Source organism: Perognathus longimembris, chromosome 2 (genome assembly GCF_023159225.1).
Source record: "Perognathus longimembris pacificus isolate PPM17 chromosome 2, ASM2315922v1, whole genome shotgun sequence".
Taxonomy (NCBI): domain Eukaryota; kingdom Metazoa; phylum Chordata; class Mammalia; order Rodentia; family Heteromyidae; genus Perognathus; species Perognathus longimembris.
This window is the reverse complement of record NC_063162.1, coordinates 121294455-121307950: the sequence shown is the minus strand read 5'-3', so window position 1 is coordinate 121307950 and position 13496 is coordinate 121294455. Positions and strand designations below refer to the sequence as shown.

The window sequence follows — 13496 nt, the reverse complement described above, 5'->3', positions numbered from 1 at the left end:
ATCAAGTCCAACCACTTGTTCTGTTCTCTGACACTGAGGTTGACTATTTTAGATTTGTCTGTAACAGATTTTAGACATGCTGGATGTTAGTCTCTTATCTACTCTTCTGCCATCACTTCACTGTTGGCTCATGATGGAGTGTGCTGGTGTCTGGCCTTATCTCTGACTTCCTGGGGTGCCTGAGCCAGTCTCTCGGCTTCCTTGGCCTTATTTTCTCCACTTATAAAAGAGGAAGGTGACCAATCTGTTGATACTTAATTTCTCCTCAAGATTTTTATTTTCCTGACTTCCTACAAAAGATTCTAAATTTTCTTACTCTTAAGATTTTGAGGGCTGGGGATATAGCCTAGTGGCAAGAATGCCTGCCTCGGATACACGAGGCCCAAGGTTCGATTCCCCAGCACCACATATACAGAAAACGGCCAGAAGCGGCGCTGTGGCTCAAGTGGCAGAGTGCTAGCCTTGAGCGGGAAGAAGCCAGGGACAGTGCTCAGGCCCTGAGTCCAAGGCCCAGGACTGGCCAAAAAAAAAAAAAAAAAGATTTTGGAGTAAGTTTCTTGGTATAATGAGCATATAAGATAGTACTTCAATGCTTTTTGATGCTTTAAATGTAAATGTTTACTGTCACATTTAGGGAAATTACTTCATACTCTAACATTATGATTGTGATGAAAGACATGAGTAACATAGCTCTATAAATGTTTTTAGCAGTTATTCCTGGGACTTACAGAATCGGTATGCTCAAGATAAGTCAGTTGTCAATAAGATGCAACAGAAGTATTGGGAGACTAAGCAGGCCTTTATTAAAGCCACGGGAAAGAAGGAAGATGAACATGTTGTTGCCTCTGATGCAGACTTGGATGCTAAGTTAGAGGTGAGTGCTATATAGCTATCAAACCCTACATGGCCACCTTGCAAGGTCTAAAGTGAACTCTCACTTGTACAGGTCTAGATGTACTTTATATCAGAAAATGAGAAACACTAGGATCAGATTCTTGTTAATCACCAGCATGCCTCTTTCAAATCATTTGTCAAATGCTTAGTTAGAATTCACGGCATGTGATAAATTCCGTGTATGTCTGCTGAGAAAAACAACCACATTATACAGAGCTTCTACTAGTGATACCTGAAGATGTATAATTGGTGACAAGGTTCAGGCAAATGTTAGCATTTAAAAACAAACAAAAAGAAGAACTCTAGTAAAGTAGCATAAAAAGTAAGAGTCTGATAAGATTGGTACAGAAATCTGGAAGGTTCTCGAATGAATAAGCTAAGCAGATACTTAGACTAATTTGTAATACAGCAAGCTGAATTCACATCTACCTGATCTAGAATATCAACATAACAATAAAAGGCGCACTAACTCATCATATTGCTGGACATTTCTGCTAGTAGTTTCAGTTAAAATTTTGAAAGCATACTTACAACTTTGATGAGTGACAGGACATGATGTTACATGGCCTGGTAGTGACTTCACAGGACTTTTAAATTTAATAGGCAAACTAAAGCTGATAAGCATAACTTTTAATGAGCCTAAAATTAAAACCTCAAGATTTCAAAAGCTTTTCATAGAAGCATGACTGGGACGGTGGAAAGCCATGGTTATTCTGGAACAAAGAGGGCAAGGGAGACATTAGCTCTCAGTTACACAAGAAGGTCTGTCATGTTAAAAGAGGGCTAAGAAGACTTAGAAGGTTAGCCTCATATGAGCAGATCACCAGACCCAAACAAGATCTTTCTAACCTGTAGGCTGCCTAGGGAGTTATGGGCTCTCTTTGAGGCTTTGAATGCCCTTATCAGTGGACATGAGTTATTGTTATATCTGGTAGTTGTTAATAATTTTGGGAGGACCATCCAATTTCTCTTACTTTCCTTTGCTTAGTACATGAAATAGAAATAAGCATGCTAACTTATAGCTATTAAGAGGGTTAAATTAGATAATAGTATTATGATTGTTCATTGTGTGTTTATTATGATCCAAGGACCATTCAGGGTGCTTTCTGTACATTATATCTGATACTTAGCAAACCTGACATAACTGACTTCTGTTTCCCTGCCCTAGGTTTTCTTGGCCTTTTCTCAGTTCTGATGCCACAATCAGGCAAATTCACACTTAGCAAAGCATTTTCTTTCTGTCTTCCCACATCTTCCCTTTATCTAACTCCTCAGGCGTTAAGTCTCAAGCCTAAAGATGGCATTGAAAATGGACATTCATATATTCAAAGTTTTTGATTTATCCACACACTCATTCCCTATTCACTCCTATTCACTGCCTAACACATTACCTTGTTTTATTTTTCTTAAAGTACTCATCTCTTATGGAATTACCTCAGGTGCAGGTGTCAGTTTGTTTGCCAATCTTCCTACCACTAAAGAGTCAAATCCATAATCACCACCGTGTCTCCAGCCAGACACACACACATCATACATTTAATAAATATTAGCTAAATGAAAACACATGTTATTGCAATTAATATTAATTTTCCACCTCGTCTCTTCTGAATTCTGAAACAGAAGCACAAATTGATGCTTTAGAGGAGATTCCCACATGGAAAAAAAGTAGACCAAGGAAACATCTATTCCGAGTTTTATATTCTAAATATAAGTAACTAAAATTATTATAAATTATGCCTTTTATTCTTTTTAGCAATGGGATAAATATTATTCACAATCTTTTTTCCTTTTTAACAATCTAATAAATATAAATATTATTTACAAAATTATTGAAGCTAGTCAGGTTGGAGTACACCAGCATGTGGAAGGCTGAGGTAAGAGGACTGGAGTTTGAGACCAGCCTGGGATACCCAATGAAACCTTATCTTAAAAACATAGCTTAATATATTAATTACTACTACTGTAAACTACATTTTTGTGGACTCTTGCGAAGCACACTTACTTTAATCCCATATACTTGAATCCAAATAGCTGCTGTCCAAGGCACATGACATCCAAAATACTTAGCTGTGGCTAATAACTTTACCTAATAACTAATACCTTTAACTAATAACTTTATGACAGAGGTTTCTGTTACAGAAATGTTCATACTCATGGTAATGTTTATGGAGGAATGGATTCAATCAATAAAACATGAAAATGATATGTAAACCACTAATTCTCAATGACCCAATGAAGTTAGCTCATCAACCAAGACCTTGCTAGCCCACCCAGAAAACATTTGTGCCAAGCTTTAATAATGGTTGGATTATGTTATAACACATTGGGAAGTTAATATAGAAATGTGCTCTTTTTCAGCATTTACCTACATTACTTGTTAAGAAAATCATATTTTCAAAACAACTTAGTACAAGAACAGAAAAATCTAATCTTTGGTGACAGAGTCCTTTACCAGCTGCCATGGCAGGGAAGAATAGACTAGACTGGATGGTAGAAATGTTTCTTATCTTTCATTGGGTATGGATATGTAAGATCCTCACAGCACAAATCTGTGTGTTTTATCACCTATGCATGTACAGTAAAAACAGTACAGCTTCTTGCCCCTATATTAAAGAGTTAGAATCAGATCCTTATCTATTCTGGTGGTTTCTGACCCAAAATATTGATATCATTATTTGCTATGGAAGCATACTCAGATTGCTGATGTTCTGTTTAGTTTTATGGTGAAGGGTATTTTATCTTTTCTAAGTGAGAGGAGGATGAAATTTAATAAGTTAGTAAATTCATATTCTCCATGACCAAGTTTTATTATATTAAGCATTTCTACAAATGGTATTTATTTTTAAATATATATTCATGCATCCATTTTTATTAGATCATTTGGTCATATTTATGATGAAGCAGATCATCTGTTTTCACTCAGATGTTGAAGTGCTTTACGATAGCAGAACACACAATTTCGACATTAAACAGTAAATTAGGGACAGAGGGAAGAGAAAAATTCTCATCAAGTAGCTCCATAAGACTTCCCTCGCAGTTCATAGACAGATGGTGGAGACATTACAAAGCCTGTTTTCAGCCACTTGACAAATACCTGCAGTAGATCAGGTCTTTTTTGAAAGAAGGAAAAGGTTTGTTTTGACCCATAGTTTTGGAAGTTTGAATCTATGGTTACTTGGCCACATATCCTGAGGAAAGAGAGCTGTTTACCTCATAGCAGCTAGGAAGCAAAGAGAGAGAAGAGCACAGAAGTGTCCCACTGTCCCTTCAGTCTTTAATAATCCAATGTCTTTTTATTTCTTTTATATATATATATTTTATTATCAAACTGAATTACAGAGAGGTTACAGTTTCATACTCCAATGTCCTTTTAACAGATCCCAGGTTCCAGTTATAAAGCCCCACAGGCTGATAACCTGCACCTTAGGGAGATATTTAATCTCGAACAAATAACATCTGTTCTATCTTCTTTTGAGCTATCTCTGCTTCTGAAGCAAAAACCTAAAACTAGGATAAGTTAAAGTTTGGATTCTTTTCAATGAACTCATACCCATCTTTTCCTCAGTTTTTTCTAATGCAGCCATAGCATAGCAGTAAATTGTCTCCCTGTGTATTTTATGAAATCATTGTGAAAATAAACAGCGATGTTTGCTTCTAGCTAAACACTATTTTACCAGATGTCTTCTAAACAGATGGGACATTCAGCTGACTTGTGTTTGCTTTATCCAGTTGTTTAACATGCCATAAAATACATTAGAATCATAAAAAAAATTAATGTCATCTTTTAAATATGATGCTTACTAGGCAGATCCTCCATTTTAAAAAAGACAGTAAGTGATAAAGGGAATAAATTAGATTATGAAAGAATATTGGGTCTCTGGCATACCAAATCCTCTAATTTAAACTGTTTTGGGTTTTCTGTTTTTCAGTTATTATTTCAAAAGTCTGGAGGAAATAATTGTTCTGCAGATCTATATTTAGATTAGAGATGATGAATCCCAATAAGTAGAGAAAAATGGGATCATATTTAAGGTATTGGTCACAGCCTCTGTATAGTGTATCATATAACATCAAACAAACAAGTATCATCTTTGTTTTAGTGGGAAAATCAAACACTACAGTATTGTTCAATGTATTTTTTATTTCACTGCTGTTTGGTCTAACACTTTATTTATATTTTTATTACAGCTGTTTCACTCAGTTCAGAGAACCTGTTTGGACTTGTCTAAAGCAATTGTGCTCTATCAAAAGAGGATATGTTGTAAGTATGCCATAGTATGATTATTGACAATGTAGATGGTAAGAAACAACAAGATATTTTGCCTGTGTAACATGTTTGGGTGATTAAGAGTGCTTGCTTTTACCTTTTAAGTCATGAGGAAGGCCTGTAATAATCTTGCCAGTAATTTGCTTAGACTGGTTTACTTTTTAAACTAAATCTCATATTAGGAGAAATTTTATTGGATATCTGATGAATATATATATAGTGTTTATTTTCCCAAATTTTATGTCATGGAGATATAGCATCTCCATTTTATATAATAAAATTAGGGTAACTTTCATTTAATTTCCCTGGTTCTCTTCTATCTAATTTTGTTTTTCTGAAATGACTAAGAGGAAAAAGAAGGCACATAATTAATTCATTAACACTACTTTGTTAACAGTACTTCCTCATGAGCATTTCTTATGTTCAACACTGGGTTATAGAAGTGGAGCACTAGCCTTGAGCAAAATTGCTCAAGGACAGCAACCAGACCTTCAGTTCAAGCCCCATGACTGACAAAACAAAAAATAAAAAAATGCCCCACAACATTGGGTTACAATCAGGTTACACAGGAACAAGATTTTTATATGGTGATCCTGTCCTAAAACTATTGCCCATAAAGTTATCTCAAAAATGCTAAATATTAGATTATATGCTAATATGCTCTTAAAATTTAACTTGTAAGAAATTCATAAAAATATAATTACTATATTGTTCTGTTAAGGACTGCTGCCAAACTCCTCTCCAATACAGTTAACAACTGGTCAATTTTTCCAGATAATATGTAATCATCAACTGTTTTAGAGGTTTGTGAATTTTACCAAAGTTCATTATATGCAAAGTACATTATATGGAAATGTCACAATGAAATTCACTTGTAAAATTTAGTATTCATTAATTTAAAAAACTATTTGGGATAAACTAAACTTATAGTACTTAGAGATAGAATTTTATATCTTGTCTATATGAATATTTACTAAATGATCGGACAAGACTTCTACAGGGCTCCAACTTCAGAGTCTTAAGCTATGAGGGAACTGAGAAACATTAACCTATATTCCTCACTATTTCTCTGTCCCACTCCCAGTAAATCTCAAATATAGATCAGATTTGCTTTCTATATAGTTTTTAGAGTCTCTCTTTCTCCACCTTCATCTTTCCCTTTCTCCATCACTGTCATTTGGCTTGCTAAAATCAGTTATCTAACCAATCCACTTGTTTCCACTTCTGTCTCCTCCAGCCCTCTGTCTATGCTGCTATCAGAGTTCACTTTTGAACCTGATCAGATTATTCCTTTGTTTAAATTCCATGTTAGGGAGAAGTAGTGATCAAGTTCCCTTTTAATGTTCCCACCAAACCTTACCAGGAAATGAATCATTTTCCCCTTTGTAGTAGAATATAAAAATGTATAAATGTATCCCTCTTGTTTTTAAGTAATTCATATGAAATCCCTTAAACTAAATACAAAATAATAAGAAAAGGTGAATGCTTCTATAGTGATTTTCTCAACAGAAATTATGCTCCCTAGCTATTTTAATGGTTCAATAGAAAACAAAGATCTATCCCCCTGAACTACCCCAAATTAGGTAGAATTATCTATCTATCTATCTATCTATCTATCTATCTATCTATCTATCTATCTATCTATCGATCTATCTATCTGTGCCAATCCTGGGGCTCGAACTCTGGGCCTGGGCTCTGTCCCTGAGCTTCTTTTGCTCAAGGCTAGCGCTGTACCATTTGAGCCACAGCACCACTTCTGGCTTTTTTCTGAATAGTTTATTGGAGATAAGAGTCTCACAGTCTTTGCTTCCTGGGCTGGTTTCCAGCTGCGATCCTCAGATCTCAGTCTCCTGAGTGGGTTAGACTTACAGGCGTGAGCCACTAGCACCTAGCTAGGTAGGATTATAATTGACACTGTCAAAACTCATGATATATGTATAAGGCTTGTGTAATATACAGGATCACAGCAATGCTTCCACTATGAAGTCATTTTCTGGTTGGCTGTTGGCTATGGGTAAGCCCTTTCCTTTTACTTGCTATGCTACTGTGAGCCATGCCATGGCAGTAGGGCTGTTTGAATGGAAAGGGACATCAACTTTGATGGAAGACTAAAAATAGTGTAGTTAATGTGAGGGTGTTGCTAAGCAGCTGTCACCGAAAAGAAGGAAGACAAATCTCTATGAACTGATATGGAGTAATTTTTAGGATATAATCTTCAGCAAAAGAAGCCAAGCACAAATGCATACCAATTGTATGCTGTCTTCCATGTAAAAGAAAAGGGGATATAATAAAATATAAATGTAAGAAATGAAAGACACACATATACAAACTGATGAATACATGTGGTCTATTCATTGTGCTAAAGAAATTCAGAGAATATAAACCAGCTACACAGATTGGATACCAATGGATAGGGATGTGTGTGTGTATAATACTTCCAGTAGCTCTGACTCTTAAAGCTATATTTTTCACGTACTCAAATAATGCATAAACCACAACATGGAAGAATCTCAAATGACATGCTAACAGTTAGAAATAACTGAACTACATTCAAAATTAATTACCACACTAACTAGAATGGGGAGGAAAAAATTAACCCTAGTAATTAAAGACCAATATTTTGACAGAAAAATAAGACTAAGCCCCAAAAATGTACACATGACCTGCACCAGTTAGTATATTTATTTCTTATAGGGGTATAGGCTATCATTCTACAACTATTTTATGTACCTAATAAGGTGGAACAAGTAAGTAAACATACTGTAGATATTGGATGCCTGTCTAGAAGTTACAAATTAAAAGTGAACTCTAGAATGATCCCAGTAGTATTGTGATGGAACCAGAAGTGTCATATGAAAAAATTTACACAGAAATAGAGATTAATATGTACGCATGGTTAATGTGCTTTTAATATTTACTATTTTCATCAGCTAAGAATGCCTAGAAATACTATATACCATTGGAGTGAGCACATCTATCACTCAGGTCTTGGTTTCTAAATACCCCTATTCTTGAAAATGTGCCTACAGGGCTGGGATAAGGAAATATGATCTTGGAATGTGTTCATTATGCCCATGCATGAGAAAGTACTTATGAAAGGATGGGACATGTTGAATGGAAGCAGTAGTAAACCTATGGCCAAAGCTGGTACAATTTAGTATTAAACTATAAGCCACAAGGGGGGAAACTAGTGTTGTCTTTATGGAGACTGATGAATAGGTGGTAGCTGGATGGGTGAGAAGGGACTACACTTCATTATAAAGTAAAATACCATTTAATAAATACAGAGAGAATACGGAAACCACAAAATCACCACAAGGCAAGCACTGCACTGAGAAATGTTAGCAGGTAAGATTCACTGGAGTCTTACAATTAGTGAGTGAAAGTTTCAGGAGAAACTGGATAGTTAGGAAGGCTCCTATGTTTGTTGCTCAAGATCTTTTAAATTGTCACTAAAGGAAAAAATATGTAGTATTACAGTATAAGAATGCAGAAGGTATCATCTTAATCACATGGTAACATATGAGGCTGTTATGTAGCTCCTGATAGCATGCACTGAGTATGACACTTTGCCACAGATTCATAATTCCGGCCAAATGCCATTAAATCAGACAAACCCAAATTGAGAGATAGAATATCTGACCAGTACTCTCAAAAGATGTCAAAATCCACCCGGTGCTGGTGGCTCATGCCTGTAATCTTAGCTGAGTACTCAGTAGGCTGAGACATGCCAGGGCAGGAAAGTTCATGAGAATCTTACCTCCAATGAAACACCAACAAGTCAGAAGTGGGGCTGTGCCTTATGTGGTAGAGTACTAGGCTTAAGCACAAACCCAGGGATAGTGCCTAGACCCTGAGTTCAAGACCTGCACAAAAAAGAAAGAAAGGGGGAGGGAAGGAGGGAGGGAGGGAGGGAAGGAAGGAGGGAGGGAGTGAGGGAGGGAGGGAGGGAGGGATGGAGGGAGGGAGGGAGGGAGGGAGGGAGGGAGGGAGGGGAGAAGGAAGAAAGGAAGGAAGGAAGGAAAGAAGGAAGGAAGGGAGGAAGGGAGGAAGGGAGGGAGGGAGGGAGGGAGGGAGGAGGGAGGAGGAAGGAAGGAAGGAAGGAAGGAAGGAAGGAAGGAAGGAAGGAAGGAAGGAAGGAAGGAAGGAAGGAGAGAAAAAAAGTTGTCAAAGTCATGAGAAAAAAGAGAGACTGAGGTCCACTGGTAGAGACTGAAGAAGACTCATTATCAGTGTAATGTGGGATCTGAGGCTGGATATTGGAACAGAAAGAAGACATTCATGGAAAAACTTGAAAACTCAAAAAAGTTTACATGATAATATTGTACTAGTGTGAATTTCCTAGCTTTGATCCTTGTTCCATGGCAATATAAGACGTAATGAGGAGATGCTGAGGAAGGTATACAGAAACTCTGCATGCTGTCATACTATTTTTAATTAAGCCTAAAATCTTGCTTTTAAAAAACTCTAATAGCAGCTGAGTGCTGGTGGCTACTTCGGGCCGAGATCTGAAGATCAATGTTTGAAGCCAGTTAGGTCAGAAAAGTCAAAAGTCCCTAAGACTCTGATCTCCAATCACCAAAAAGCTGGAAGTTGAGAATACAAGTTGAGTAGAATGCTCAGAGATAGTGCCCTAAGTTCAAGCTTAGAACCACTGGGAGTGCGCGCGTGCACGCACACACACACACACACACACACACACTATAATAGCTTTAAAAGTAGAATCCACATTCCTATCAAGGCTTATAAATAAGACACAATCTGGCCCACAGTCTCACCTGTCTTGCCTACCCTTCCTTTGCTTGTCAGGTTACCTCTGCCTGGAATGCCTTCCCTAACAGTATCAACAGTGGCTCCCCCTTGTCTTTCAGAGCTTTCTCTGACAACTCATTCTAAAGCAGTTTCTCCTCGTTATATGAGTCCTCATCTCTCATTACTGTAGCTGGTGTTTTCCTTTTTGTGTTTTGTTTATGCTTAGATACATTTTGTTTTCTATCACCTGCCACTTGAACATGAGCTTTGTATATGCAAGGACTTGTTGTATTTTCTTCATCCCTGTATTCCCAACAGCAGAAGAGTGTCCAGTGCATATTAGATTAGCCATAAATCTGAGCTGAGTGAATTAATGGTGTAAGGTAATTGGGTTCATAGTTCCTTGGTTGCTTTTTCAAGGATCCATCTGAAAATCGAATCAGAGATTGAATATAAATAGGCTTTAAATCAAAATTTTAAGTCCCAGTTAATTGAAACCTTTGTATAAGTAGAAACTTTTGAGTTATTTGGCATATATGTTGTACCTGAATTTTAAACTAATTTGTTTACTGGGATTGATTGAGGGGATGGGTATTCTTAGGTTGGGAAGAATGATGGAAGAAGGAAACACTGATCAAGATGCATTGTTCTTATAAATTTGACATGTTGAATTGGAACCCCTTTGTACAACTACTGAAAGGTAATTAAAAATAATGCAATAGTAGAAAAGACAAAACAGAAAAATCCAAGTTCTTTCCCCTTCTCTCTTTGGCTTTATCCATTAATCAGAGTTAGCACTTAAAATGGAATCTACTTGCCACCCACATATAACCATCAAGTACATAAAATGACCAAACTTTATTTTTAAGTGCTTCAACCTACTCAGATTTGCTTGAGAGAGTACATGTCACCAACAGTGTAATCACTCAGGTACCATGAATTGGTCACTTTCTGGCCTTAAGCTAAATGTGTTCCTTTTTATTGGACTTGAGGCTTTAAGGTTAAAAAGGTGACTATAGTCTCATGCTCTTAGAAGCAAAAATAGGAAATTGCTCTCTATGGGGCAAGAGTCATTGTAGAATTGAATGAATCAAGTATTAGTCAGTGGAGAGAAGAAATGGAAGGTATTACAAACTGAACTAACTTGTAATTATAAAAGTTTTCTAAGCTACACAGAACCATGACATAAGTATCAAATATGCATTTTAAGTGAACTAAAGTAAAGTAGATAAGGATAATCAGGCAAAAATTATAGTTAATTCAATTTCACAAGCATTAAATTAGTGACATGGTTATATAACTAGGCTCAGCCTGAGGAATATAAAATTTAGCCAAAGCCCTGGTCCTGGCAGGCTGATTCTCCTAGTGAAGATGGAGACATGCCCCCCCCCCATGTCCACTCTGACCACAGCAAGCCCTAACACCGCTGCCAGAGGGTGCTGCTGTGCCAAGAAACAGGGAGCAACTACTCCACAGAAGGAGCCTTGATCTTACATTTTATAATCATAATCCTATTACTCTCTCATTTCTTTCTTTTTATTATTACCTTGAAGTAGTTGTACTAAGGAATTGCCATTTAACAAACTAGTTCATAAATATATATTGATCAATATCACCTCTTCTAACATTCACACCTATCCCTCCCCTACTCATACCTTCCCTTGTATTTATATGTGTGTGTGTGTGTGTGTGTGTGTGTGTGTGTGTGTGTGATTCTGTCTCCCTTTCCCCCTCTTCTCTTCAGTTTTCTTCCCCTGCCCCCTTGATCCCTTTCTAGTACCCCCTCCCAGGTGTTTTATTTTGCTGAACTTCTATTTTGCCTTTCTTTTTTTTTAATGCCTGAGAGCACAAAGGAAGGATAAGATCACAGTGATATCTTTCTCAATTTATTTCCAAAGAATAGTCATTCTCATCTTCTCTTCCATAATCAAATTGTGCGATAATCCATAGTTTTCACTTAAGTAAAAATATCTCATTATGAGATATAATCAGATAGAGTATGAATTTGGGTAGTCAAAACCATAGAAGTTATCCCCTTTTGTAAAAATTATTGGTGGATTTATATATCAAAATTGTGTAATATGAAAATGTCAAATGCCATATTAAGCAGTATTTACATTTTCAGTACAATTTAAGTTAATTTTTGCCATGCATGAATTATGACTCTAGATGTATATAACGGAGAAATAATAATGGTTATAATTACCTTTGGATTGTGGAGTATTGTCTTATAAATGTCATTATGTTGAAATAAAAGGAAAAACAAATGAAAAAAAAAAAAAAGAAGGAGCCTTGAGCTGGTCTTTGATTTGGGGACTTGGTTATTGAAAGAGGACAGTGGAAGGAGGAGTATCATTTATCTCTCAGGAGAAATGGATTCTGAAACCCTCTTTTCCACAGGTCCAATTGGGGGTCTGTTGAGAATAAACTGTAATTACAAATCGATGAAGAACAAGTAGTGAGTTTAGCTGTCACCTTTGCATTCCTAGTTCCTGGCCAGACCTTGCCTTTCTTCCTGTCTCCCTCACTCCTTCCTTCCCTCCTTCCTTCTTTTCTTCCTTCCTTCTTTCCCTCTTTCCTTCCTTCCCTTTTTCCTTCTGTCCTCCCTCCCTCCTTCTTCTCTCCCTTTCTTCTTTCTTCCTTCCTCCCTTTCTTCCTTCTTCCCCTCTCTTTTTTTCTGTTTCTTTTTGTGTGTGTGCCAGTCCTAGGACTTGAACTCAGACCTTCATGCTCCACTTTTTCACTATATCACTGAGACCACATCCCCAGCTCCATCTTTTTTCTGGTTAGTTGGAGATAGGAGTCTTGAGAAGTTGTCTGCCTTGTCTAGCATGTAACTGTGATCCTCAGATCTCAGCCTCCTGAATAGCCAGGATTATAGATGTGAGTCACTGGTCTATAACTGTTGTTCTATAACTGTTGTTGGAGAGGTTGTGTCAGAAATGAGTGCGTTCTGAAAGAAATCTTGAATGACTCATGAAAGTGGATAAAAATCATCATAGCATTTAGAACATGCTTATAGAGATACATGATGTATAAATACAGCTAGGCAAGGTGGCTCAGGAAGGGGTGGCAGGATATCAAGTTCAAGGCCAGTCTTAGCTACTTAATGGGTCCTTGTCTCAAAAAACTGAGGGCTTAGGATGTAGTTTAGTAGGAGAGTACAATTCTGCAACCTATATTTGGTGCCAAAGTGATTTCTAAAAATCACTTTCTTAAGCAATAGTCTCATCTACGCTTCTCTTTAAGAATAAGGCCAAGATTAGGCAGAACAAATCCTGATTTGGTGTACCAACTGTATATTTTAAAATCTCTCAAAGTGGTCAACTTGATGACCAAACCATCATCAATCCCCACTACTACCTCCATCTAAAACCCAGGGTCACATGTGAGGTATTTGAATTGCTTTACATTTGAGCAGAATGTAACTCAGAAAGAGATCAAAAAGTCAGAGAGAAAGAGAGGATAATAGAAGGCAGCCAGCACCACATTCTAGGCAGCCACAAAAGATTCCCACCATCAGACTTGACAAACCCAACTCCTTTATTTCAGCTCAGAGCAGCACATTATGGGCTCGCTTTTC

General features: G+C 37.0%; 1 protein-coding gene across 4 annotated transcripts in view; it reads left to right on the top strand.

The window, feature by feature from the left end:
• Nucleotides 1–13496, top strand: part of Ica1 (islet cell autoantigen 1) — a 137953-nt gene that overhangs the window by 22909 nt on the left and 101548 nt on the right. For all 4 annotated transcript variants that reach the window (XM_048340079.1, XM_048340078.1, XM_048340082.1 and 1 more), the window contains 2 exons: nt 709–874; nt 5083–5155. In XM_048340079.1, coding sequence (XP_048196036.1) covers nt 709–874; nt 5083–5155 — 239 coding nt within the window. The remainder of the gene's footprint in view (nt 1–708; nt 875–5082; nt 5156–13496) is intronic.